The sequence below is a fragment of the Rhinolophus sinicus genome, linkage group LG07 (genome assembly GCF_036562045.2).
Source record: "Rhinolophus sinicus isolate RSC01 linkage group LG07, ASM3656204v1, whole genome shotgun sequence".
Lineage (NCBI taxonomy): Eukaryota > Metazoa > Chordata > Mammalia > Chiroptera > Rhinolophidae > Rhinolophus > Rhinolophus sinicus.
In genome coordinates, this window is record NC_133757.1 from 124,102,299 (window position 1) to 124,129,478 (window position 27,180).

At 33.9% G+C, this 27,180-nt stretch overlaps 1 protein-coding gene across 2 annotated transcripts in view; it reads left to right on the top strand.

Moving 5' to 3' along the window:
• Positions 1-27,180, top strand: part of BBS7 (Bardet-Biedl syndrome 7) — a 34,360-nt gene that overhangs the window by 905 nt on the left and 6,275 nt on the right. For both annotated transcript variants that reach the window (XR_012498235.1, XM_019741399.2), the window contains exons 2-15: positions 892-957; positions 3,921-3,983; positions 5,421-5,596; positions 8,247-8,433; positions 10,334-10,406; positions 10,825-10,941; positions 12,565-12,695; positions 16,331-16,415; positions 17,122-17,224; positions 18,810-19,002; positions 20,184-20,258; positions 22,569-22,634; positions 24,393-24,532; positions 26,205-26,369. Coding sequence is in view for 1 of the 2 variants with exons in the window: in XM_019741399.2 (XP_019596958.2) it covers positions 892-957; positions 3,921-3,983; positions 5,421-5,596; positions 8,247-8,433; positions 10,334-10,406; positions 10,825-10,941; positions 12,565-12,695; positions 16,331-16,415; positions 17,122-17,224; positions 18,810-19,002; positions 20,184-20,258; positions 22,569-22,634; positions 24,393-24,532; positions 26,205-26,369 (1,640 nt within the window). In the remaining variant the exon portion in view is untranslated. The remainder of the gene's footprint in view (positions 1-891; positions 958-3,920; positions 3,984-5,420; positions 5,597-8,246; positions 8,434-10,333; positions 10,407-10,824; positions 10,942-12,564; positions 12,696-16,330; positions 16,416-17,121; positions 17,225-18,809; positions 19,003-20,183; positions 20,259-22,568; positions 22,635-24,392; positions 24,533-26,204; positions 26,370-27,180) is intronic.

Below are 27,180 nucleotides of genomic sequence, written 5' to 3' on the forward strand. Positions count from 1 at the left end.
CCGGGAGTTACGCTAAGCACTTCCCACCTTAAAGTTTTCCCTATTCAACTGCTGCAGTTATTTCTTCAGTATTTCTTGAATCTGTCCCATTTTCTCCAACTCCATTACCCCCAATTCAGGTTGTCGTCTTCTCTTGCTTGGATAATTGAAATAGCCTCCTGACTGAGCTCCTAGCTCCAGCTTCACCTCCCTCCAAGCATCCTTCACATCACCTGCTAGATTGCTGTTTCAAAATGCAAATCTTAGTTTCAACTTGAATACTACTACTGGATTACAGAATAACATTACGGATATATACTATACGTAAATTCTTTCACGGTCTGTTGTTTTCTCCAACTTGTCTCCCACCTTCCTCCCCTAACTATGCACTGCTAGTGATAATTCCCTGCCGAAAAAGCCATGCTGTTTTCATCTTCTGTACCTTTTGTAGAGTAATCTTCATCATCAGTTTTACTGGATGTCATTGCCATGAGCATGTTTGGTATTTTAGCAAAAAATTTTTCTTTGTTGCATTTTTAATAATTTCTCTATTTCCAAAGATTTTAAATCACTTTACAAAAACTAACAACTATATGAAGTTGTAAAAGAAGTCTTCTGGAAATATTTTTTTGTGAAGTATCCTGCCAGTAATGTCAAATAATTTTTTTTGGCTTGACAACATAAATTTTGACAAGCGTAAATTTTACTATTTTTGGTTGTTTCCTGTATCCTGACTTTCGTGGCATATTTCATTAGATAATAAGTTCATCACTGATAATTATTTCATATCACTAATTATTGCAATAAAAAGACTCTATAATCTGAATCTGCTGGACCTTTAAATCTCTGAGGTAAAGCTCAGATTACAGTGTATGAGAAAACATTCAATAAGTGGCTGGTGTGTTTCCTTAGGTGGGAGTGACCTCTCAGAAGACCATGAAGCTACTTCCTGCTTCAAGACATAGAGCTACACAAAAGGTACTGTAGAGATACTGATTTCTCCACATCTCCTTAAGCTTTGACAGAGGAGAAGTTTATATTTCCTTCTTTATTGGTAAGTTATTCTTTTTAAAATGCAAATGTTAAAATGGAAGTGAATTTCTTTAATTTGAACAGAGGTTGGCATGCCAAGGGACATTTACAAACAGTCATTTTCTTGGACACTATAATTATTGTGTACAGTTAGTAAATAGTATAAACAAACTTGTTAAAACCATATTCCATTTTCTGGAAATAATTTACTCTGTGTATACTTGTATGCACCAGGTTGTGTATATGAAAGAAGAAATGTAAGACACAACTGAATATAGAGAAAATGTTTTTTTGAGACATTATTGTATTTTAAGAGTACATATTTTGATGTTGAACTTTGTATTTAGCAATACTGATTTGATTATTTTTATAAAAATACTGATTCTATGAGACATGACAATTACAATTTTATAGTAGACTAGAAGGATATTTTTAATAGCTGCAAAATAAATACAGTATCCTGATATATTAACATTTTTTTCAAGCTAAATCAATAGATTTCTGATTGTCATTTATTCACTCTACTAGATCAGCATATCTGTTAGGTCTCAGGACCCTTTCACACTCTTAAATTATTGAGGGTTCCAAAGAACTTTTGTTTATGTAGATATATCTATCAAGTCTTACTGTATTAAAATTCAAGCTAAAAAATGTTTTCTTTATTATTCTAGTTTAAAAAACTAATAGGCCTATTACATGTTTGCATAATATTTTTATGAAAATATTTTCAAAAACAAAAAAAGAATTTAGTGAGAATAGCAGCACTGTGGTACATTTTCTTTAGTCTGGCATAAGCAAAGGTACCTGGATTCTCATATCTGTTTTCATGTCAGTCTGCTCTTATGTGTTGTTTTGGTTGAAGTATATGAAGAAAATCTAGCTTACACAGATACATAGTTAAAAATAGGAATATTTAAATGGCTTTTCCAAATAATTATGGCTCTTCATATTTGATACTACATCTATACTAGACAAGTGGTAGTATCTTAAATATTGGGTGCAATGTGGAATCTGAAACCATATTGATTAACTTTTCATAATTTGTTACATTAAAATCCATTGGTCTGTCTTGTACTTTGAATGGATCTTTTACCCATGCATGAATTTATAACATCCTGTGATGTTCATTTGAGATTATTGGTTCATTTGAGTTATACATATCTTCCAAATGTTGACACATTTTATTATATAATATCAAACATAGCACATTTGTTAATATTACTGCTGGTCTCATCAGAAAAGTTATGTATTGAGAAGCAGTTCGTCTCACAGTAGCAGATATAAGACTTTCCAAAGTACTGATTTTCACTTGAAAGCTCTGACTCTACCATTTGTAGCAAACACTGTTAGTTATTTTCTTTTGAAATAACAAACTCACCTTCAATTTTTAAAAAAAAATTCAGGAAATACCCATGTGTTAATAGCAACAGTTGTTGGTTGTTCCTTCGTTCTTAAAAATGGTGTTTCTTGAAAAAGTGGATAGTTCACCTCATAACTCAAACATTTATACAAGTACTTTTCGTCAGGACTGTTTTGGTATGCAGCAGAAGTGTTTAATACATGCTTCCTATTTTCTCACACTAAATATTAAAAAGACATGTATTCAAGGGTCAAGATTTAATAAGATTAATAAATTTTTATTGCTTCATTAAGGATATTCTTATGTGAAGCTAGATTTTTTTATTTATTCTCAAATGGTGAAGAAGATTACAGATTACTGGTATAGCTTGGTGTCATTGTTTAGTTTCTTGTCAAACACCCTAATTTTACCCACCATTACTTCTGTACCATCATTGCAAATATCAACCTAGTGAAAGGGGAAAATGAAGACTTAGAAAATAGTGTTGACCAGGCAGATTCTCTAAAAGGTTCTCATTGAATTCCAGGAGTCTAGGAACTACACTTTGGAAATCCCTGTAATACCTTATTGTTTTATAAATTATTGGATAAATGTATTGTCAGAAAATCAAAACCTTAACTATTCTTGTGTATTTTTTCATCTGAAAAGAAATCTCTGCCAGTACCAAAGATCCATAAATATCCTTAAAATATGAACATAATTATTTGTGAATGTTCACTGTTCTAGGGAGAAAGTCCACAGCTTTCATCAAATACACAAAGGTAATACAGGAAGTTAAAAATCAGTGGCCTAAAAACAGAATCTGCGCAGTATCAACTTTTTGATATGTGAGACTTGTTTTATATCCTAATACTTGGCCAATTTCTATTCTTTCTCTGTGCTTGATTCTTGGGATGTGTGGCTTTATTTACTATTTATACACAGCCCTACATATGTACATTGTGCATATATTAGATCAAAGGTAGTTGTTTTCTGGTTCTTATCTTTTGTCTTGATTATTAATTTCTGAGAAAGAAATGTTAAAATATCGCTCTATATTTATTCAGAATAATCCATTGGCCACATTGGGTAATTGATAATTGTTGAAACTGAGTGATGGATACATGGGAATTCATTATAATCTGTCTACTTTTGCATGTTAAAATTTTTCCATTAAAAAGGTTTAAAAAATATCAAATAGGTCAGTCACAACCTTATTTGATAATCTCTTTTAAAAATCAATCTTAAAATATTCTTATGCTCCAGTTAAGAAAAAAAAATTACATCCCCTCTATTCGCCTTGGCGTTTCTGTCCCTAGTCTCTTGTGCTGTTTACATTGTAGGAACAGAATATATGGCCATCTACTTCTATAGCGACTCTCCATGACCTTTTCTTTGACGGTTTTCTGTAATTCTTTGGAGGATTGTTTTTTTGTAGGGCTGTCTTTCCTAGATTTTTTAATCTTTGCTTTTAAAAATTATAATTTATATATGGAGAATCTTGTTTTCTTCATTTATAGTTAATAGTGCATAATAATAGTAATTTTAGATTCTCTTCACTCTATTACAGGTAGTTATTGGTGATCATAATGGTGTAGTTACGTGCTTTGGCATGAAGAAAGGAGAAGCAGTGGTATGTATGGGTTTTAGTTTTAGAAGGAGAAAAGATTTTAAAAGAAAAGCACTACTTATTGAATAATCCTAGGTTAAAAATTCTCTAAAACACTATGAAAAGTGGGTTTTGAGGGAAGTAGTTCTATGACGTATGAGACGACAGCCCAAGAGTCATTTGTCAGTTATTTGTAAAACACCTTTGACAGTCTAGGGTGGTTTATTAGTTTCTTATGCTGTGTAACAAAGTACCTCAAATTTAGGGGCTTAAAATAGCACACATTTATCATCTTACAGTTTCTGTGAGTCATGGCTTCAGTGTAGATATCAGCCAGGCTCTATTCCTTTCGGGAGCTCGCAGTCCTTTTCCAGGCTGACATGGTTGTTCTCTACTGTTGTAGGACTGAAGCCCCCACTTTATTGCTGTCTGTAAGCCAGGACTTGCTCTCAGCATCTTGAGGCCCCCACAGTTCCCTGCTATATAGTCCTCTCACAGGCCCTCTCACTACATGGTGACTTAACTTCTTCAGACCAACAAGCAAATCTGTCCAGTCTAAGATGGAGTCATAGCATCACATCACATCACATCACATCACAACATAACAACACATAACATCATAGAAGTTACTATCCCATCACCTTTGCCATTTAATGTAACCTAATCAGGGAAGTGATGAGTATGTCATCATAGTCACAGACCATAGTTTACGTGATGGGGGTGAGATGTGAACTCTTATATTTATTATACCTTATATGGAATTTACAAAAAGATGAAGATGGCGAAAATTATCAGAAACTCAATGTTTCCATTATTCACATGTCCTCTTAGATATTTTGCTCTCTGTGTATAAAGTCGTGGGGGGAAGGGAAGAATCTGATGCCAGTAATAAAATGGAAAATAACCAGAAAGAAATTGATGATACAAATGTTTTCCATTAAATAGAGAAATATTAAGTGAAACATTCAGGTTTCCAGAAAATTCTATAGACATTTATTTACACCACCAAAACTTATAAAAACTGTAAAGAAAACAGGAGAGGTTATTTTTAAAAGATGAGTAAAGTGTAAAATCCTGTCCATTGCAAGCAGTTGAGGAATCTCATTAAAATGCAGTGTTTCATTCCATAGATCTGGGGTTGGGCCTGACATTCTGCATTTTTAAGAAAATTAATCATATAGTTCACTAGCGATTGCTTAGTGAACCCTACTTTGAGTTGCAAGAGTTTAGATTTTAGTGGTGTCACTGAAATATGTGTGGGATAAGTATTCTAAAGTTAGAATATATTTAGCAAAAAAACCCAGAAGACCTACTGAAGTAAATCCATGTGTATCTAAAGGTATTTTTATATACTAGAACTATAATGTTTTTCTAAGTTTAAAAATCACAGCATTTTTACAATAAAGGAAAATGCTTACAATAAATCTGTGTACTTAATTTTTTCCTCAATGATTTTTGCAGGCAGTATTCAAGACTTTACCCGGTCAGAAGATTGCAAGACTGGAACTAGGAGGGGTTCTTAACACACCACAGGAGAAAATTTTTATTGCTGCAGGATCTGAGATTAGAGGATTCACAAAGAGAGGAAAACAGTTCCTCTCTTTTGAAACAAACCTCACTGAAAGCATTAAAGCTATGTATGTTTATTCTGTTTTTATTTTTACTTACCCATTTACAATATTTTGGACAGGTGACAAACATTTGATTAAGTATCATATCTTAATAGGTTTTCTGGGAAATAAAATTGACTGAAGGTACTTTGTAAGTCAGAAATTAAATTTGACCTAAAATCAGTATAAAATCAATCAGTTTTTGAAATGTTGTCTTTTTAAAATAGTATTTATATATTTTTGACTAGTTGGTTCAGTTATGATTTAAGATCAAGGTATAAAAGGAAAAAAAGAAAGAAATCTCCAGATATTTAAGTTTCTGTTTCTTTGCTATCTCTAGTAGTTCTTGTTTTGAGGTAGTATCATTTTCTTAAAAGGCTGACCATCAAAGTTGGTGACTACCAATAGGGTATAATTTCAGGTGAGTCAGGTAAGACTCTAAGTGAAAAAATAGCTCCCTTAATGGTTTCCTGAAATGTGAAATTTTGCAATTAAAATTTTAGTTTTTGAATCATGGACTGGAAAGGGATTTAAAGTTCATCTCATCCACTGTTCCTCAAATCTTCTATTTAGGAGAATCCCTTAGAAGCTTAAAATAGTAGATTCTTTGTCCTACCTCACACCTACAAAATCAGAATTATTAGGAGAGGGTTAAAAGAAAGTTCTTCATTTGAATCTGATGCAGCCAGGCCTCAGTTTGGAAACTACTGATTCAGTTCAGAGTTCTGTGTAATGCATAGCTCCCCTGTATAATTCTGTATACTGCTCAATACATGTCCTGATGTCTGGGCTGTAAAACATTGGCTTGGTGAGACTAGATAAAAAGTAAACAGTGGCAAGTGGTTCAACCAGAATATAATACTTTTTTTTTTTTTTTTTAATTGGGGAATATTGGGAAACAGTATGTTTCTCAGCTCCAAGTCATTGTCCTTCAGTCTAGTTGTGGAGGGCGCAGTCAGCTCCAAGTCCAGTTGCCGTTTTCAATCTTTTGTTGCATCCTGTGGTAGGAATTGAACCGGCAACCTTATTGTTGAGAGCTTGCGCTCTAACCATCTGAACCATCCGGCAGCCCCTCCAGAAGCCCAGCGGCAGCTCATTGTCTTCAGTCTAGTTGTAGAGGGTGCAGCTCACTGGCCCATGTGGGAATCGACCAGGCAACCCTTTTGTTCAGAGCTCGTGCTCTAACCAACTGGGCCACCGGCTGCCCCCAGAATATAATACTTTTGAAATGCTTTTGTAGATAGGCGTGGCCAGTGATAATTAAGTAATAATTATTAGCATACCTCCACATTCAGAAAGGTGTATGGACAGAGATGGGAAAATAAGGAGTTTCCCAGCCAATAGTCTCTTTACCTAGTTTCTTAAATGTTTTTACTGGAGTGGCAAAGGTGGGATGATAAGGTTCTTTGCTCAGCTTTTGAAAAATTATCTGAATCTCCACATTTTTATAAGGTTGCATAGGATAAAAAGGTTATAACTTGAAAATATTCAATAAGGAAGTTGATCGCTTATAAAATTGGTTACCATTCACACATCCTTCCTGGCTTGCTGCTTCTGTGTGTCTCACTCTTGTCAACAGTCGTGACTCCCAAGCAGTACTATGGACAATGTAATGGAAGTATAATGCAGACACGTTTCACGTGAAATTTCAAACCTTGAAAAAGATAGGAAGTTTCATTGGGTTGATAGAAATATCAAGAGCACTACTGAAATCATGTGCAGAGCCACAGAGTGAGGCCACCTAAACAATAACTGAAGCTGAGAAAATCAGTGAGATCGTTATATAAAGGAATAATTTTAGTACCCCCCAAATTTTAAATATACCTTAGAGGTGGAGAAATAGGTAAAACCTTCCAATAAAACCACAGTATCCTCTTTATGATCACATGATAATAGCAGTCTAGAAGTGAAAGATAATGTTTTTGTCCAAAAATTTCAGCTCCCCAGTGAAAACTTGATTCAATCTTAAGAATTAAAACATAGTTGTGACTATTAAATTACATTAAATATAATTTGAAATGGATTTGTTTTCATTTCTTTATTCAAAATAAAGTTCTAATTTAGTCATTTTGTCGCACTGTTTATCATTTAGTTAAAGTAGGTTGCCTTCAAATAGCCTTTTCTAAGCAATATAGTGTGGTAGTAAGAAAACTAACTCTAGAGCTGAAAACTACCTGAGTTGCAATCTACTAGTAGTTGTGTGCCATTAGGCAAGTCACTTAACATTTTATTATTCACCTGTAAAAAGGGTTAATAATGATCCCTAGTTTATGGAGTTCTGATGATTGAGTTAACAGATGTAAATCACTCAGGACAGTGCTTGGCACATACTACACATTCAAAAGTGGTTGCTGTTTGACATGTTTGTCTTCAGTATAGATAATTAAATGATCATTCTTTGTTTTCAGTTTTCTGACTTCAATTTTTGAGAGGCCTGAGGCCTTACGATTCTTATTTTCATCTTTCAAAATCAGTGTTATACCAAAAGGCTAGGAATTAAATAGGGGGACGGGGAATCAAAACAAAACAATAAAACCCAAAACTGTGTTCTCCAAGTCTGTGATAAAATGATAGTAAACTGTATAAACTTTTATTTTTATCTGAAAAAAAAATCAGGAGTTTTCTGTGCTTATTTTAAAAGAACATGGATGTCTTAAATTACTTTTAATATCCTTAGGCACATATCTGGCTCAGACCTCTTTCTCAGTGCAAGTTACATCTATAACCATTATTGTGATTGCAAAGACCAACATTATTACCTTTCTGGGGACAAAATCAATGATGTCATCTGCCTTCCAGTGGAAAGATTACCTCGTATTACACCGGTATTGGCCTGCCAGGACAGAGTTCTCAGAGTTTTACAGGTTGCTATTATTTGCATTTTTGTAATTTTTCATAGTTTAGGTAAATGAATGTTGATAAACAATGTGTACTTGAGATAAATTACTGTATTGATTTCTACCACTTTAAACGTCCTGCTTAACTAGAAAAAAAATTTTAATATTTTAATTGATAATCTAATTTTTTTACTTGAGGCAAATGTGTTCAGATCTTTGGCAAGATTTTAGAGAGACGTATATGAATGAAAGGACAATTCCTCACACACACACACACACAATTTTTGAGCTAATACAATCACAGTGGAGTACCAGGGGGGTTTTTTTGGTTTGTTTTTCTGCTTTATTCCTCCATCACCCGCCCCTCTCCCAAAAAATCACATTAAATGAGGAAATTGGGTTTAGGAGAGGTTGTTAGGCTTTAACAAGGGATAGTTGAGATCAGGGTTGTATCATTTGAATTTATCCACTGTTTATGACAGTATGTGGAACAGAATAAGTGCTTAGTAAATATTTGTTAGATAGGTAAATGGGTGATAGATTGAAAAACTGAAAACCACAATTGGCTAAAACAACTACGTAAGGCCATTGTTATTAATAATAGTTATAACTATGTCTTCTTGGAAGTGACTTTCAATAAAATACACACAAACACACACACACACACACACGACCCATCAAATTAAGTGCAGGTAATATAACAGGTGGATTAATTGGTTCAGAAACTTAGCCTGATGATAGTGCAGCTGAACGAAAGTCTAGCTGTTCATCCTGTGCCACCACAGGCTGTCTCACTCTTTGGAATTTCATAGCCATATGACCATTTCTTGGCATCAGCCCTTTTATAAAAGGAAAAATCCAGTGGCTCTATCGGGTTTTTTTCTTTGAGGAATTAAAGTTTCATTCTAGAGGCATGAATGATAATTTCTCCCCTCACAGGTGCTCCCAAATATGAGTTGTTTGAATAAGGCTGTTAGCAGGAGCTGGCTAGCATTCAATAGATTCTGCTTTGTTTAACAGCAAGAGGTTCCTATGTTTATTGTAAAAAAAAAAAAAAAAAAAAACCTCAAAAACACTAAGGATTTATGGAAAGCAGGAAATTAGTCTTGCCTCTGCCCTGCACACGTCTCCTGTTCCCCATCTGCCTTTCTAGGCAATCTTGCCCCAGAGGTAGCCTTTTTTAGACAGTCTTGTGTATATTCTTTTGTGTTTATATAGTTTTATGTAGATCTCTGTAAACTTTTAAATGTTATTTTACATGAAAGAAAGCATATGCCTCTTTTATATGTTCTTTATATATTTAATTTTTTTACTATAATTTTGCGATTTTTTCCATCAAATGGTTTATCATAGATGTCTTTTCCATGTGAGTATAAGTACTTCTACCTCATTGTTTACAGTTTCACAAATAGCCCTACATAAAAGCATTACAAGTGGCAAGATTGAAAAAAAGACAGATAAAAGGACCTGCCTTGTTTTCTTATCTAAATAGCAGGCCATTCTGCCTCTCACTGAAGTGGATTTGGGAAATACCCAAAGGCAAGGCCAAAATTTTTCTTAGGAAGTGACTTTGGGTCTGTTTAATGTTTGAATGTGCGCTATGTTAGGACAAAAAACAAGCATGTTCCTGGAGGTGTTGTTAGGAGAGTTACCAGTGTCAAGTTTTCAGGCAAATAGAGTATTTAAAATGAAAAATATTAAAAGCAGAGAGTATTTTAAATATTTCTCTTATTGATCTTTGCATTTTATTTTAAAATGAGTTAACACGTGCAAAATTGCTAACAAGTACACATTGGTATTTGTGACCTAATTTTTTCAGCAGTTTTATTCTAGAGTTCTTTATATGAATATTGCTGCTATCTCTGAGTGCCTGTATCAGTTTAGCTTTGTATTCTGTTTCACTTTTAAAATATTTGTTCTCCTTCAGGGATCTGACGTGGTATATGAAGTCGAAGTTCCTGGCCCACCTGCTGTTTTAACTCTGCACAATGGAAATGGCGGTAATCGGGATTTCAGTTTTCACAATCAAATAAGGGAGTGCCTTATGTTAAGTCTAGACATTTCAGGGTTTTAATCATTTAACTATATATTAAGGGAAAATGGGAAATTGTAGAAAGAACATTTTTCATGAACTGGAATTGAGATGGTGGATGTCTGATAACTTGCCAGTAACTTATAGTAATGACTTATTGAACTTTAATTTTCAGTTTTTTCATCTTAAAGTTAAATGATAAGGAAGGGTGTTACCTCTTACCATTATAAAGTTCTGTGAATATATAACATCCTCCCAAATTAAGTTTTCTGTCTTTATATTTTTAAATGAGATTTTTACATGAACGTCAATGTATATGAAAAATTTTAATCTTAAAGAGATGAGTTGTGGGATAAATATAATATGTTGACTTTAATTATAACTAGGTGACTCCGGAGAAGACCTTTTGTTTGGAACATCAGATGGAAAACTTGGGCTTATTCAAATCACTCCATCCAAGCCAATACATAAATGGGAAATTCGAAATGAGAAAAAGAGGGGAGGTATGTTTTTGATGTAGTTCATAGTCTGAAATTTTGGTGATTATTAAATAAAATATCCTAGATTATATAGTTCATTCTGTTTTATTTATTCAGAGTATGTATATAGCAGACTTAGCAAGTCACAGAGCCACCTCATACATTCACTATTTGTTTACTTAGCAGGGCTATCATATTTTTGGCATAAGTTTTTAAAGTAAAACATGCTAATAGTAATTTGGGATGGATAGGCTCTTATGCGCTAATGTCCATCTATAACATCATTTTATGCTCAAACCCATTTTTCATTGTTTGGTGTAGGGAATTAATTGGAATTGGGAAGTACGTGTTATGAGGTAAGGAAGAAGTACAGCAGATCAGGGACTCTTCCTGTTTTCTAAGGAATTTCTGCTTTCTAAGGGGAATTTATATCTGACTTGGTAGGTAGTGAGATAACTATAAGTACAGCATGTTTATTCATATATTTATTCCTCCAACAAATACTTCCAGGTTAGAAGAGACAGAGGATAAACCAATAAGTAAATTAGATAGCTTCAACTAGTCGCCTGAAGAAAATATAACAGGGTAATGTGCTAGAGAGTGATGCATAGAAGGAGGAGGCCTACCTTTAGACTGGGTGGTCATGGGAGGTGCCTTATAAGAGGTGAAATTTGAGCTCAGATCTGATTGATATGAACATGAGTTAGTAATGTAAAGATTTGGGGGCAAAGAATGTTCCAGAAAGAAGAAAAACTAAGGACCAAAGACCTGAGGCAGAGGTAAACATGATTCATTTGAGGAGCAGTAGGAAGACCAGTGTGGCTAAATGCATTAGCACGGAGTTGAAGTCAGAGAGGCAGGGTGGGACCAAATCGTTTAGGGCCTCGTGTGCGATGGAGAAGAGTTTGCATGTGAATCTCAGTGCAGTGGGAAGTCATTGGAGAGTTGTAAGTGGGACGTGACATGATCTAATTTACCAAAACAAAACAAAAGTGGATAGAGAATGGATTTTGGAGGAAGCAGATCAAAATTGGAAGCATGGAGGTCAGTTAAGAAGTTTTTGTTGTAGTTGTTATAATTTATCCTGGTCTAGGCTGGATATGCCAGTAGCTTGGACTAGGCAAATGGTAGTTGGGAATGGAAGGAAGGAGTATATATTTTGGAGGTAGAGCTGATAGAATTAGCTAATGGGTTTGATGCGGGAAGTGAGAAAAAAGAGAGGAATCAGAGATGCAGTCTAGATTTTTAGCCTAGGAAACTGGGTGGTGTCATACCGAGATGCGGGGAATCTGGGGAAGGAGCATTATTATTGGGGTGTGGTGAAGAGGGGGATAAAGAGTTTTGTTTGGGGCACGGAAACTTTGAGATGCAACCGGATGTCTCAGAGAAGATGCTGAATAGGGACTTGGATAGATGAGTCTGCAGCTCTGGGGAGGGGCCAGAGCTGGAGATGGAAACTTAGGGGCCATTGCCATGTAGATTTTATGTAAAGCCTTGGAAATGCATGGATGTGGATGGAAAAGAAAGGGACACTAGATTATGCTCAGAGTTTTTGTTGTTTTGCCCCCATGTTCATGCTTACTTGGTATATACTTGACTATAATATTAGTTTTATTAACAACTTATCACTTATATTATTTTTTAAAGGTATTTTGTGTGTTGACAGCTTTGACATTGTGGGTGATGGGGTTAAAGATTTACTTGTTGGGAGAGATGATGGAATGGTGGAAGTTTATAGCTTTGATAATGCAAATGAGCCTGTCCTGCGATTTGATCAGGTAAGTTCATTTTTAAAAAGACTGTATCTGCTTATTATGCATCAAATAATTACAGAGATGACTATGATGATTTGGGTTTTATTATACATTAAAATGTTGTTTTGGCCTTGATGTTATCAAAATCTCTAGACTACTCTTGTGTTTGAATAATAGACTGTTGCCTTCAAGCTGAATAATAAATTATTTTTTCATTTGGATTCTAAATATTGTATATCTAAAGTATTAAATATTTTGCCTGAGGTTCTATAATACGTAATAGATTATAGGAATAACATATGTAACATACGCGTATGTTTGGGTAACATAAATGAGACTGTTTTTTAAAGTAATAACGTTTCAAGAATAAGCTTCATATTGTTAGGACAATATAAAAAATATCCTTAAGCAAAGAGGCAAAAAGTAACAATTTCACTTCTAGCCACCCAAAGGTCCACTGAATAAGAATTACTTGGTAAGAGTAATTTTCATTTCACAAATTTTAAATGTAATTAAACTTGTTTACCCCAAGGTACAGAGTCACATGGAGAAGCATTCTGGTATAAACTGAGTCTTTCATTTTCATGAAGTGGGAATTCTCCAGTCCAGGGTTTCTCCGTCCTGCCTTATGCAGGACGCACTGACTCAGTTCAGCTTTTCCTTTTTGTCTAATTTCTCTAATAATTATACCACCCAGTCCCAACTTTAACTGTAGATCAGCACATACAGATGTTTTGGGGTATAAAGTATATTATATAGATAATATGGGGATAAAAATATTATTCGACTTATTTTCTAAATTTATTTCATATTTGTTCATCTCACTTTGGTATAAAAAGTCATCTTGCTAATGATGCAAAAAACAGTTTAGGCTTAAAAACCTATAGTAACATTTTGTTGGTAATCTCCTGTATTTTTCTCATCAACCCCTGAGAAACTTTCCTATTTAGACCCTAAGTCTCCACCATGACTTCTGTTCCAAACTCCAGTAGTGACATAGCATTTCCCTGCTTTGCTGGGTGTGACACTAAGAAATCCTGTCTTCCTACTCTTTTTCCTGTTTGTCTGATGGCAGAGGTACTCTTTCAGGTTCTGTTAAGGCTGCAAATACACTGCCTCATCTTGGATTCATGCCATTACTTTATTGTTTTCTTAATCACAAGTCCTTTTATCTGACGCAGTCTGGACTAATGGTTGGTTAATCAAAAAAAGTTAAGGAGCAAATCATAAAAAGAATATATTAATATATATACCTTAAACATCATATTTTAACTTAAGCTTATAAATAGATATTCATTTGTCAATATTTTGAGGGAAAGAGCAAGGTCTATTTTTGTGAGTTTAGTTCCCTGATTGGCAGTCCATGTTGTTATTCACGTAAACTATGTCTATACCATATTAGCTAGTCTCCTGCTTTACAGTTATATGATTTTTTAAAAAAGATAAGTTGAATTAGTTAAATCTACAACTCTGAGAGACTTTTACTAAAATGTACTTGAAGTACATTAAGATAAATGAATTTTTAAAATGTATAAGCAAAAACTTAGAAATTAACAATTTTTTTATTTTTGTAACTTTTGAGTACATTGGGTTAATTAAGGTACTTCTAAATGAATGAAAAAAATAAAAATTATAATTAATAGTCACCTAATAAACCACTCAGGAAGTGAGACAGTGTGTGACTCTATTGACTGCCTAAGATATCCTTCTCTAAGTTAGATGGTTTCCATTGTTTTTCTTTCGATAAATTGAAGGGGAACCTAATCAAGTTGCAGACGATATGTCATTAAAAAACATTTTTGGGGGTAGATCAATGGGTGATTTTAGCTATATAACTTGGAAGATGTTTAAACAATTGAGTGAACTTTCTATAACAAAATTTCTTTTATTCTCATCAACATCTTTATATGACCTAGGTTGATTAGTGCTGTATCTGTGAAAATGAAAAATAGGAATAGAATTGATGTTGAACCTAGTCTTACTGTAGTAATATATAAATAATATTCATTTATGATGCATGAATAATTTGGAAGGAAAAAATAATCTCCATTTACCTGATGAGATTCATTTCCTATAGAATTTTGCTTTTGCATTAATTATTTACTAAAACTTGTAAATTTGTCTTCATCAGTTGTGTAATACTAATTATAATGACAGAAATTCCTAATGCTTAAACCTTTAGGATCACAGAAGATAAAACCATTTCAATTATTTTTTCTTGGTTGCAGAAAAGTATAAATTTCAAGCATATGAGTACATTTCATTAAGATAAATATGTGTGGGGGAAGTAGAATGGAAGGAAATAAGAATTCAAGGAGAAAAAGGAACAATGTAAAATTCCCAACTTTTAAAGAAGGATTTGTTTCTCCATTTTTTAAGCCAATGATTGTGTATGTAAATTTGTCCTGGTATTTAGATTCATTGGGCATGATTACAGAATGTGACAGCTTTATTTTAAAATGATAATCTTTAAAACTTCCAGAAACTACATTCTTTGTAACTATTTAAAGTTGTGATGAAAAATCTAAAAGGCAGCTTATAAATGTACAAGGGGGTGCATAGTTATTTTTCAGAATAACTTTAGTGGGACATGAACAGAAAGTTTTGAAGACTTCAAGTGTACGTATGTGAGATGCACTTGTTAAAAAAAAAAAAGAAAAAACTTTTTTGCAAATTTATAATCAAACCTTTGTTACTTGACTCTCTCAGGTTCTCATCTCCGGAAAGGCTAAGATAGCCTGATTGGCAGAATAGCTCTAAGGTTTGCCTCCTACAAGAAAGATGACGAGAACTAGAATTTTTAATGCTAGTTTTTAAATCCATTTCCTCCATCTTCTCCTTTAAAACAATGTTTCTTACCCTTTCCTGATAAGAATTACCTAGCAGAGTTTTTCAAACTACTGGTCAAACCAATTAGTGGGTTGCCAACCCTTTTTTTTTTAAAATGAAATAGAATGGATTAGAATATATCAGCATGTAATACAAACCTTTTAATTTATATCTGTTGTTATACACGTTCATGCATGAATGTATACCAGATTGCAATATAAAATATACTACTTGCTTTCCGAATAGCTTGAAAACCACTGACCTGGAGTGTTTGTTAAAAATACAGATTGCTGGTTGACTCACTCAAGTGATTATTATCAGACAAGTTTGGAAAGTATTGCTTAAAAGAGCTATAAAGCCTGAACTTTCTGAAAAACTTGCTTTCTCTCTAAAGTAGCAAATTTCTCAAAGGTTCCTCATAGGGTATGATCTTCTGTATTCATCAATAAAACTATTTGGAGAAAACACATGAGAGGTGGTCTGTGGAATTCAGATAATAGACTAAACGTTTTGAGAGTTTTGCTTATGTCATTTTAAAAATACGTTATTATATAAGTAACACATTTTTGCTCATTAGATGACGCCTATAGCTGAGTGGTACACACAAATATAGGAGTCACTTTCAGTCTTTTCTCCAAATGTGAAAACACTGAAATTTTCTGACATTTGTGCAGGATTTTTACCTTTCCAATCTCAGTGTCTGCACATAATAAGTATTCAATAATTATATGTTGAATGTCTGGAGACAGGAAAATATATTTTGTGGCTTATTTTAACACGTGTGAAATTTTTAGTTACTAATGAAGTGCTTGATCTTGAATTTATCTTAGGCCTTGTCGGAAAGTGTCACATCTGTCCAGGGAGGTTGTGTAGGGAAGGATGGCTATGATGAGATCGTATTGTCCACATATTCAGGTAAGGGAAGTGGTAGGACGTAGTTGAAGAAAAAAATCAGTAATGAAAAATATAAATAAATAGCTTTTGATGACTTTTTTAAAAAGTGTTATTACTAACTCACTCTTATCTACAGCATTAAAAGCTTTATTGGTTAAAAAATGAAGGAGTGGACAGATTGATTTACAAAACAGTTAATATTTAAATAACAGTTTTTAAGAGTGCCTGGCATATCACTAGTATCTTTAAATGTTCAATGATATTCTTTGGTTTAAAAACAAATTTATGTTTTGTTACTGAATATATTTCTTATTAAAACTTGCTTGCTTTTGAGTAGGTCATTTTTGCGTTCTTACAGTAGTTATACAATATTTTAACTTTCCATGAAAATAATTGCTGAAAAACAGTTCTTTTTCATCAGCTATTTTTGCGTTTGCTAGAATGTGTTGACTTATTCCATACTTGAAAACTAAAATTGTAAATTAAGAAGTGAAAAATTTCCTTAATCATAGTATTACAATCTTTTAGGCAAAGCAAAAACAGTATCACAGAATGCTGACATCATTTCTTTATGGTTTGAATATTTTCCAGTGTGAATTATTTTGTGTTTTGTTTTGTTTGAAGAGGAATAAGCGAGGCTGATGGTGGTGGACAAAGGGGCATGTAGATGGGGTTTCTGTGAAGAGCAGCAGCACTGATGGCACACGATTCTAACTCCTTTCTACAGGCTGGGTTACAGGTCTGACAACAGAGCCTGTTCATAAGGAAAGTGGACCAGGAGGGGAACTGAAAATTAATCAGGACATGCAAAATAAAATTTCTTCTTTACGGTAATTTTGGATTTTTTTGTTTGCCTTTTTATTTTTCATTTCATGAAGTGTATGGTTGTTTATTACTTATACATGCAGTATATTTTCTTGGAAATATTTAATATAATTAATGAAAGTTTATCAGTTTGAGAAAATTATCAGTAAGTGCTGATTAATATTTTAGAGTTAGAAATATACTTTTTGTATACTTTGTTCTATGTCGACTTTATTTAGATCAATAATTATGTTTTTGCATTTGTTTAGTTATAGATAATTGTAGTGTTTTGGGGTTTTTTTTCCATGGACATTAGAAAGAAACTAATACAGATGGCTGTGTTCCTCATTAATTGTAATGTCAACTGCTCCTATGGGCTTTTTTGAATGTGTAACTTTGGCTTCTAAGTTTTCTTACTGGATGTGAGTGATATTGACTTCCTGACACAGAGGGATTGCTTTCGTGGCCTGTTCAGTTTGTCAAATCCTTTGAAGGGGACTCAAGCAAAATTGCTTCATATAATGAAGATGTGGGAGTTGCTGAAGCTTTTAATGACTGCTCTCCCTACTTCAGCCCTTGTCAACCTCTTCGGGGAGAGAGGGCCAATAATTTGTTGATGGTAGTTGAGGGTTTTTAAGGCAGCAAAATTCCACAAGCACTAGTTCACTAAAGCTACACTACAATTTCTCCACAAGCCGCTTGACCAACGCCACCAGGAGAGCAAGCTCTAATGATTATACAAGAAGGATACCAAGTAGAGTTAACGAGGACTATCTCACATCCTCAGTACAATACCTCACATTTATAACCAAGTCTGCCCCTCCTGACGAAAGCTCATGAGAAGCTCCTGTTTTGTTCGTTCAGCACCTGGAACATAGATACATTTGAAGCACTCAGTACCACTTCTTGAACAAATGAGTCCTTTCCTTTGTTCATTGCACAAACCCCTTCCAGGATGCTCCCTAGACTTTTCCCCCTACACTGGGGTAGTAGCTAAGCCTCGGGTTGGTCTACCTCAGTTACTATTTACTTCATTTGCAAATGGCCTTTGCCAGTAATTGGAGTGTCAGCGATGCTGCACAGTGCAGTCTCAGCAGAATCCTCCCCAACACCAGGTAAAACTGCAGCTATACCCCTGCCTCATGATTATCCTCGTGGTCCCCCAGGTGTTAATTCTTATTTTGTCTCTTCCTTAACGCTTCCTGAAAGGTGCATGTTTACTGCTTTCACACATTTTGTTTCTTATTAAGTCTGACGTCTTCCTCTGCCCCAGTACAATCAGGTTCTCTTCTGTGTAATACTACATGGACCTGTAACCAGATCTTGCATTAGAATTGATTATTTGCAACCTGCTTTGATACTTACAACTCTTTATTAATATTGCTGCTGTGGGACTGAGTGGATGTTTTAATGTTTAGATTAGAGATAAATAATGTTGAATCGTTTGTTCAGTTATAAAAGCAAAAAATTTGTTCCTATTAGTGTCATAGTTCTAGTTCAACCAATAAAAGTCCATTTTGCAGAAGTAAGTGTCTCAAATTTTTATAAACATTCAAAGGACCTCAAGTATTTACCCTTATAGCTGACGAAGTTGTGCATATTTTCCTATAGCAGTGAGTTGGAACACCTGCAGTATAAGGTACTACAGGAAAGAGAGAAATATCAGCAATCTTCTCAGTCAAGCAAAGCAAAATCAACAGTACCTTCATTTAGTATAAATGACAAGTTTACATTAAATAAAGATGATGCCAGCTACAGCCTCATCTTAGAGGTGCAGACAGCAATAGATAATGTCTTAATACAGGTAAGCAAAATGTCGAATTTCTTTGTTTTATGACTGAATCTATTTTGCAAACCAGTCATGTGCTCTAATTATTATTGACCCCTTTTAGTTTTAGACAGTAATTTTCAATATTTGTCTTTTAAATGTTATATTTAGTTTAGATAGTAATTTTAAAGGTTTATCTTAATCTTCCATGAGATGACCATTTTGCTCATAGATTATCTAAATTATATCTTTCCTTTTATTTATCCTATACATACTAAACAAAAGGCTGATGGACTTAAGTTTCCAGTTGAGTCAGAAAGGACAGTAAGGATTTTGTTCTTTAGCTAACCTATAAGAGGAGCATAACAGAGGTGCAACTTAGAAAACTCCAGTATTTAATGCCCTTATTCGAACCTTTTCTCAAGCTCCAAATACTAAAATGGTAGCCTGCGGTACAGCCTGCTCATCAACCACCACTTTCTAGGGAGATCAGTAGGCAAAGGAGATAATCCCAAAGGTGAAATTTAGGAATAATAATATACAACTCCATTCATCAATATACTTAATTACTTTTTCCTTTAACTTGGGATATATTCATGGAGTTGAAAAGGATGATATATAGTATGATGAATGGAAAACAAGCAAATGATGGAAAAAGCCATCAAAAAAAATGAGGAAAGAATAAAGAGGAAGAAGAGGACAAGGTTTTAAAAGATAGGGAAAGATCAGATTATTCATTAAAACTGAAAGGCAGAAATCTCTCTTAACTAATGCTAGCTTGGGGGCAGCTGCATTGAACAACTCTAGGAGCACGATTAATGTCAAAAGTGCAACAGCGGTTCCTCAAAACTGCCTCTGCAGAGGGGACCGAAAGTCATCCCCTTTCTGTGTTACAACTGAAGTTAAAATTGATAAAAGAGAAACTGATATAATCAGAATGGCCGTATGATTATTTGCGATCCATTGTAACATTTTTAGCTAGCACAGACAATAATAGGAAGATTATACCTTTAAGGGGTTAGTGAGAGACAACATTCTATAATCTCTGATAAATAAGTCATTGTAAGATAAATTCCCTGTTAGATTTATTTTCTAGAAGCACATATTACCAAATGTAAATTCAGATGATACAGGAATAACCCTTAGTGAAAACATGTTTTGTGAAAATTTTTAGTTTTCCATCTGAACCTTTTTTTTTCTTTGAATATTGACTGTAGAGTGATGTTCCAATAGATTTACTTGATGTGGATAAAAATTCTGCTGTTGTCAGCTTTAGCAGCTGTGATTCTGAGGTGAGTAAAAAAACAGAATTCTTCAGATGCTTTCATTTCTATTAGGCCATTTTGAATAAAGCCTGTAAATGTCACTAGGGTTCATTGTTTCTTCAGTCTCTCCCTTCACAACTTTCCCTCAAAATCTGCTGCTCTCTTTCTTTGTCCTCAGATAACCTGTAAACTAGGGTGTTGTCCGAGATCCCTTCCTTTCTCTGATCTCTTAAATCCAATTACTTACTGGTTCCTGCCCTTTCTATCTTCCTGGCCTTTCTGCCTTTGTTCGGCTTCATTTGCACATCTGTTGACGTTCTGCACCCTCAGCACCCTCAGCATGCTTGCTGGAACTGCTCATCCCCCACTTGCTCTGCCTCTGTCGCCTCACTGCCAGCTGTGCCTTCACTGCCGCCAGAGGCCTTCCTAAAATACATGCATCACTGTCGTTTCGACCGCAAAACCTTTGGAAGATTCCTTGTTTCCTGCTGCATATAAGTAGATTCCTCATTGTGACGTAAAAGATTGTCCATGATTCAGCTCTTGATTACATCTCCAACTTATCTTTCAGCAGCAGCTACCTTCTCTTCCATACACATTATTTCTGTCAAGCTGACATTCTTAAAATTTCTTGAAAATGCTATGTAATTTCACACATTCATGCATTTGAACGTGATCTGTTCCTTCTGCCTGCCCTTCCTCACTTTTCTGGGCTTGTTGACTCTTGCTTAACCTTCATTCAGTAGGCATTTATTGAGCATTTACTGTGTACAAGGAATCTCAGATGAAGTCTCGCCAGAGCTTTGGGACCTGCTAATTATATCACTTCTTTCTGCTTCGTGCTAGCAGACTAGCAATCTCAGAGCTCCAGGTGGCTCCTGAAGAGAAGTTAGGTAAACAGAAGGTCTGGAGTGGCTGCATTGCCCAAGGCAAGCCAGAACGGGGCGGGACTGGGCTTGGCTGCTAGTTAGTTACACAAATGAAAAAGGGATAAATATAAAAGGAATAAAAAGAGTAAAGATCCCTTCCTAACTCTGATCTCTTAAATCCAATTACTTGATAGCTATGTGAGGGACTAATTTTCAATGTAATATAATTTCATATTAAAGCTTTTTTTCTTGATAAGAGATTTTGTAACAGTTATATTATATATGGTTTGTCATCCCTTTTTGAGAATTAAAACATACGTAAAAAATTAGGGCCTACACTTTTATGATCATTTAAAAAATCAAGGTAATATAAACATAAAATCTTTAATTCCTCAATTATTATGAAAGACTAACCTTTTATTTACATCACTGCAGGATTCTTTGGAATGATTATTTTATAGTAGTTTAAAACCTATTCTCTAGAATGATAGCTTTATAAAAACCTTACTATGGGTATTTCAAGTATATACAAAAGTACAAATAGTATAATTATCTCCATACACTCACCACTAACTTCAACATATGGCCAGTCTTACTTTATGCTCTTCACCCTTTTTTCCCCCATTCCAAACCTAATCCCAGATGTTTTATTTCTTCGAATCTATATCATTTTATCTATAAATACTTAAGTACCTGATATTTGTTTTTAATTCCACAAAAATTAATTTATTTTTCAGTTGATTGAGCCTATGCTGACTAGGTTTAAATGATTTGAAATGTTAATGTTTGAATTTTCTTTTTGATATTTGCATCCTTTTTATTTCTTCAGTTATTAAATATAGGGAAATAACAGTACATGAAAATTGCATATCAAATATTTCATGTTGCTTTGCATTTGCAATTCATGAACCCAGATATATTTTTCTATTTTGGTAGTTTAATATTCAATTTCAAGAAGTTACAATACTTGAACTAACCTCTCCAATTTAATTCAACAAACATGTGGGACTGTGCTACTTGGTGAGATATTTCTCAGTCCTCTATAAGTATTTGTGAAAATCAAAGACATTCTATACCAAACATTGATGTTTTCGTCTTATAAACATTAGGAGTTGGTACCATACATTAAAATTTTAGAAGAACAATTAATATTTTAAAACGTTGTTGTAGAGACTCAAGATAGAAAGGGCATGACCTTTAGAGTCTGAAAGGTATGGATTTGAGTTCCAATTTATTACTTACTGGCTTTTGGGAAATTTACCCAACTCCTCATGCCTCAGTTTCTTCATGTGTTAAAACGTACTTCGTGAATCTTACTGCATAGGGTTGTTTATAGAAATAAGCAAAAAGCATTTAGCACAGTGCCGCCCAGGTGATAGGTGCTCAGTAAATGGTAACCATTATTGATGTTGTTTTTATTGTTAAAAACATGGATTTATCCTTTTCCTTAACTTTCAATTCTTCCCAGTCAAATGACAACTTTCTTCTTGCCACTTATCGGTGCCAGGCAAATACCACAAGGCTGGAACTCAAGGTAAAAATGTTTGAAAATACCTTTACTTGAAAGTTTGAACTTTCTTCTTTACCTTGGTATATATCTTGCAACAAAAATGATATATCTTTGTGTTAAATTTCTCCCTGAAATGATTCATTTTGTAGTAATGACTTTTGAATGATGTGTTAGGTTTTAATTCAGCCCAGACCATTATCTCTGCTATTATTAGTCAACCAGTCACCTGCTCTAAATTTACCAATCCTTAATTTCCTCTAACTGGAAATATTTTTTCTACTTTTCTATTATGGAAAGTTTAAAACATGTGTAAAAGTAATTATTCTAGCTTCAGCAATGACCAACTGTTGGCAATCTTGTTTATACTCTCTCCATTCCAAATTATTTTAAAGCAAAGACAAGATATTTTATAATTTCAGTTGTAAATATTTTAGTGTATGTGTCTAAAAGATAACTCTCTTTTAAAACATAACATAATACTATTATCACATCTAAAACAATTAACAATTCTTTCATGTCATCAAATATTTAGTTTTCACAGTTCTCTAACTTTTGTTTTTATTGTTTGTTTGATCCAGTCATGGTCCAAATAAGGTCATTTGGTTATTAAAGTATTAGAGCATTTGCCGTATATTTTCCTACTATCTGGATTTTTCTGTCTGCATTCCAGTGATATCATTTATTACTATCTGTTCCAGAGAAAATCTTTTAAAGTTTTCTTTTAGCAATTTAGTAACATAATCACTTCTATAAATAAATATTGATTGTGGCATACAGATCTAATTTTTAATGTCAGATTTAAAAATTTATTTATTTATTTACTTTTTATATATTTGTGATCTAAAAATTAAGGAGGACTGTAGCTTTTTTCCTGGTGTTCCTCATGTTCTGAGATTCAAAGTATGTTTCCTTTAAGAGATATTGTTACACAGTTTTTTCCACATCTGGGTAAGGAAATTCCAGTTTAATGTAATTTTTTTTCTAAATAATATATTTTAGTCCACATACGAGTAACACAAGAGGTACTACATACAATCCATCCCGTAAATTGGAACAGAGGAGCTGAAAGGGGGCAGGCGGGAGAAGCTGGACAGCTTTCCAACTCGTCTAAAATTAAGTCTTCACAGTTTAATGAATTACTGCTTTCTGTTAACTGTTTATGAATTCTCAGAATATTCAACCAGCCATCTTCAAAATCTCTCAAAACAATTTCCTAATCTAAATATATTATAATAGATTATGAGTATACTTCTCTATTTTCATAGAAAATCAAGAGTTAAGTTCTTGGAAACATTTTTTTCTGTCAATAGATTTTTATAGCTTTATGCTACAATACCCCTATTTCTGAGGAAATTAAATATTCCGTATAAATTTTAGTTATTTGGAAAACTCAACGCTTCAACAAAAATATCTAAATTTGAACCCTTTTTGATGTGACTCATATATTATTCACCTGTGTGTTTAAATGTGCTAGACTAGTATGTGAGAATGTGTGTCTTTTGGAATGCATAGCATTGCTAAGTATAGACAAATCACCTAAAAATACGTGGCCGGGGTAACTTTTATAGATGGATTAATTTTGCTTTCGACTGCCAAAATCTTCTAAAATTTTCCTTTACTCTACTAGTACAAAATAGCTGTTTAATAGAGTGCCGTTATTTTCTTCAAGATATTACAGAAGAGATTAAGGCCTAGTGCTTGACTACTTGTTTTGAACATTTTAAGATTATGTCTACATTGGTAGATTATTTTCATTTTCTTTCTTCTTTTATGTGGAATCAGATTCGCTCAATTGAAGGCCAGTATGGCACACTTCAAGCATATGTGACTCCAAGAATTCAACCCAAAACCTGCCAGGTCCGCCAGTACCTTATCAAACCCCTTTCACTCCATCAAAGAACTCATTGTATTGATCATGACAGGTAGGACAAAGGAGGAGTTTATTTTTAGGGTATTACATGGCGCAGATAACTTGCTTTTAATTTTTATAGTGTGAATTCTGGTAGATATTTGTACATTTTAAAAATTCAGTATTTAAATGTTATGGATTAATATTTCTGATAGATGTAAGATCTTTGTCTTCTTTTAGAGGCTGGCTTGAGCTGGACTTCGCTCTCTCTCTCATATATTACCATTCTGACATCTCTAACACAGTAACAGTTTCTCTCTCTCTCTCTCTCTCTCTCTCTCTCTCTCACTCTCTCACGTATAGTGAGCAAATAGCATTTAGCTTTTGAGTTTTCTGTGAAGTGAACAGGACCTCAAGCATTGTCGTTCTTTCTATTTCACCTCAGAAAATACTTGTAGAGCAATTGATTGTGATAGTCCCTGTTATTTCTGACTTCCATTCCCTCCTGTTTGTAGCTTTTCGCTTTATTTCCTGAAGATGAGAAACCATGGGTTTAAATGAAGAATAAGGGAAAGAATTGAATGGTTGAACACTTTCCCTGTGTTGTGCATTATCATTTAAGTCTTACAGCAAGACAGGTAGTAATAGCTCCATTTTACAAATGAGAAAGGGAGGCTTGGAAAAGTAAAGAACTTGCAGATACAAGAAATAAAGCTATGATTTGAGACCAAAGCCCATGTGTTTTCCTACTGCAGCTTGTAATTTTAAAGATATGTAATTTAAATAGATATAAGGAGAAATATTCCTAAGGAAGATTTGTTTTTGAAAACATTAAAGGGGATAGATTCTTCTCAGGGTGTCTTCCTGCATAAAAGTTGGAGTTGTTAGTGGAGGTAGCATAGCGTGCTGCAAAGAGCAGCAAACTGGGAATCAAGAGACTCGGTTTATACTCTTAAATCTGTTCCTGTGTGACTTTGGGGAAAGAACTTAATCTCTTTGGGCATAAGTTTTCTCACCTGCAAATGAGAGGGTTGGTTTGGATGGTTCCCAAAGTCCCTTCTAGTTCTTAGTTTTCTTAATTTTTTTATTTTCTTAAAATTCCTTCTGAACCTTCAGTTCCACAAGCTTTATATTTTCTTAACTGTTTATAATTACTCATTTGATTTATTTAAACTCTGTTTGTTTGATTTATTTCACAACCGTGTGTGTGTGTGTGTGTGTGTGTGTGTGTGTGTGGTTTTGCAAGATAGATGGTATTATTCCCTAACTTGCTGAATGGTACACAGATATATAATAGTAAGTAATGGAGCAGGGTTTCAAATTCATCTTATTTAAAATTAAAAGCCCAATTCTTTGCCTTCACATTATGCTGATTATTTTCCTAAGGAGATTCTTGTATAAGTATGTTTTGTACTTTGTATAATAGAAATACTAGATGAACTTTTTAAAAATGAAATTTATCTGAGTAAATTGAATTTATTTCTAAAGCATGTTATAATGAAAACAAGCTATTTATGTTACTTAACTGAATATTAAAAGCCTGAGGTATAGATAAGCACTCATTTTTTTTTCATGAAATCTAAATGTTCATTTATCTGATATGTAAGATTAATCTGAGAAAAATTAAATGGATACTTTTAAATTTGTTTAGCTACTATTGCAAAATCCTGATTGTTAATGTGTTGTATACATATGTATTTAATCAAACCCACACACAAATGTGTACCTCTACTATGAAATTATAGACCCGTGAATACACTGACTTTAACGGGCCAGTTCAGTTTTGCTGAAGTTCACTCCTGGGTGGTGTTTTGCTTGCCTGAAGTTCCTGAAAAACCTCCAGCAGGAGAATGTGTGACATTTTACTTCCAGAACACCTTCCTGGATACACAACTGGAAAGTAACTACAGGTAGATAACACTTGTTACTACTTTACAAGGTTTCTTTATAAATGGAGCTTCTAAATTTTCATTTGTTTTAAAATAGGAATAATTTGCAAATAATAGGATCGAAAGCCTATACTGCTCAAGAGAATCTATTGAAAAACAAGTAAAATTAATGAGTTTTAAAACATGATTGAATAAAGATAAATATGAAAGATCAGTACATTTCCCATTCCCAACAATAACCAGTTATAAAATAGATTGTTTAAATAAGACCCTTTCAGAGTAGCAATGACAATAACAAAATATCCATATAAAATCTGTAGGACTATTTTTTATTAGATACAAGCAGAAGTTACATGAAGAAAACTTTAAAATTTTATTGACATGAAAGACTTGATTCTATGGAGTAACGTCTTCTATAGTCATCAATATGAAGACATTGTAAACATGTCAGTTCTTCCCAAATTGATTTGAACATTATTCTGATTCCAATAAAAATTCTGAATCAGTTTCTTTATGCAGAAATGGAAAATGACTGAGAACTTCGGCTTAAAATGTGCAGGTTTTTGAAGCTATCGAGTTATGAGGTGGAGGTCACTATGTTCCTTTATACTTTTCTCAAGCTCCCAGCTGCACTGTGCTCTTCCCACCTATATCTCAGGGGCTCCCATAATTTGTATTTCTCAGTACAGTAGAGGCTAAGATTTCCTTCTCCTTTGTTCCCATCTCTGAGTGTGACATGACTTCCTTCTTGGGTAAGGCTGATTGCTCTACCTGTGCTCTTTGAGCTTGTACCTTCCTGCCTCTTCAAGGTCTTTGCATTCTGATTCTCTCT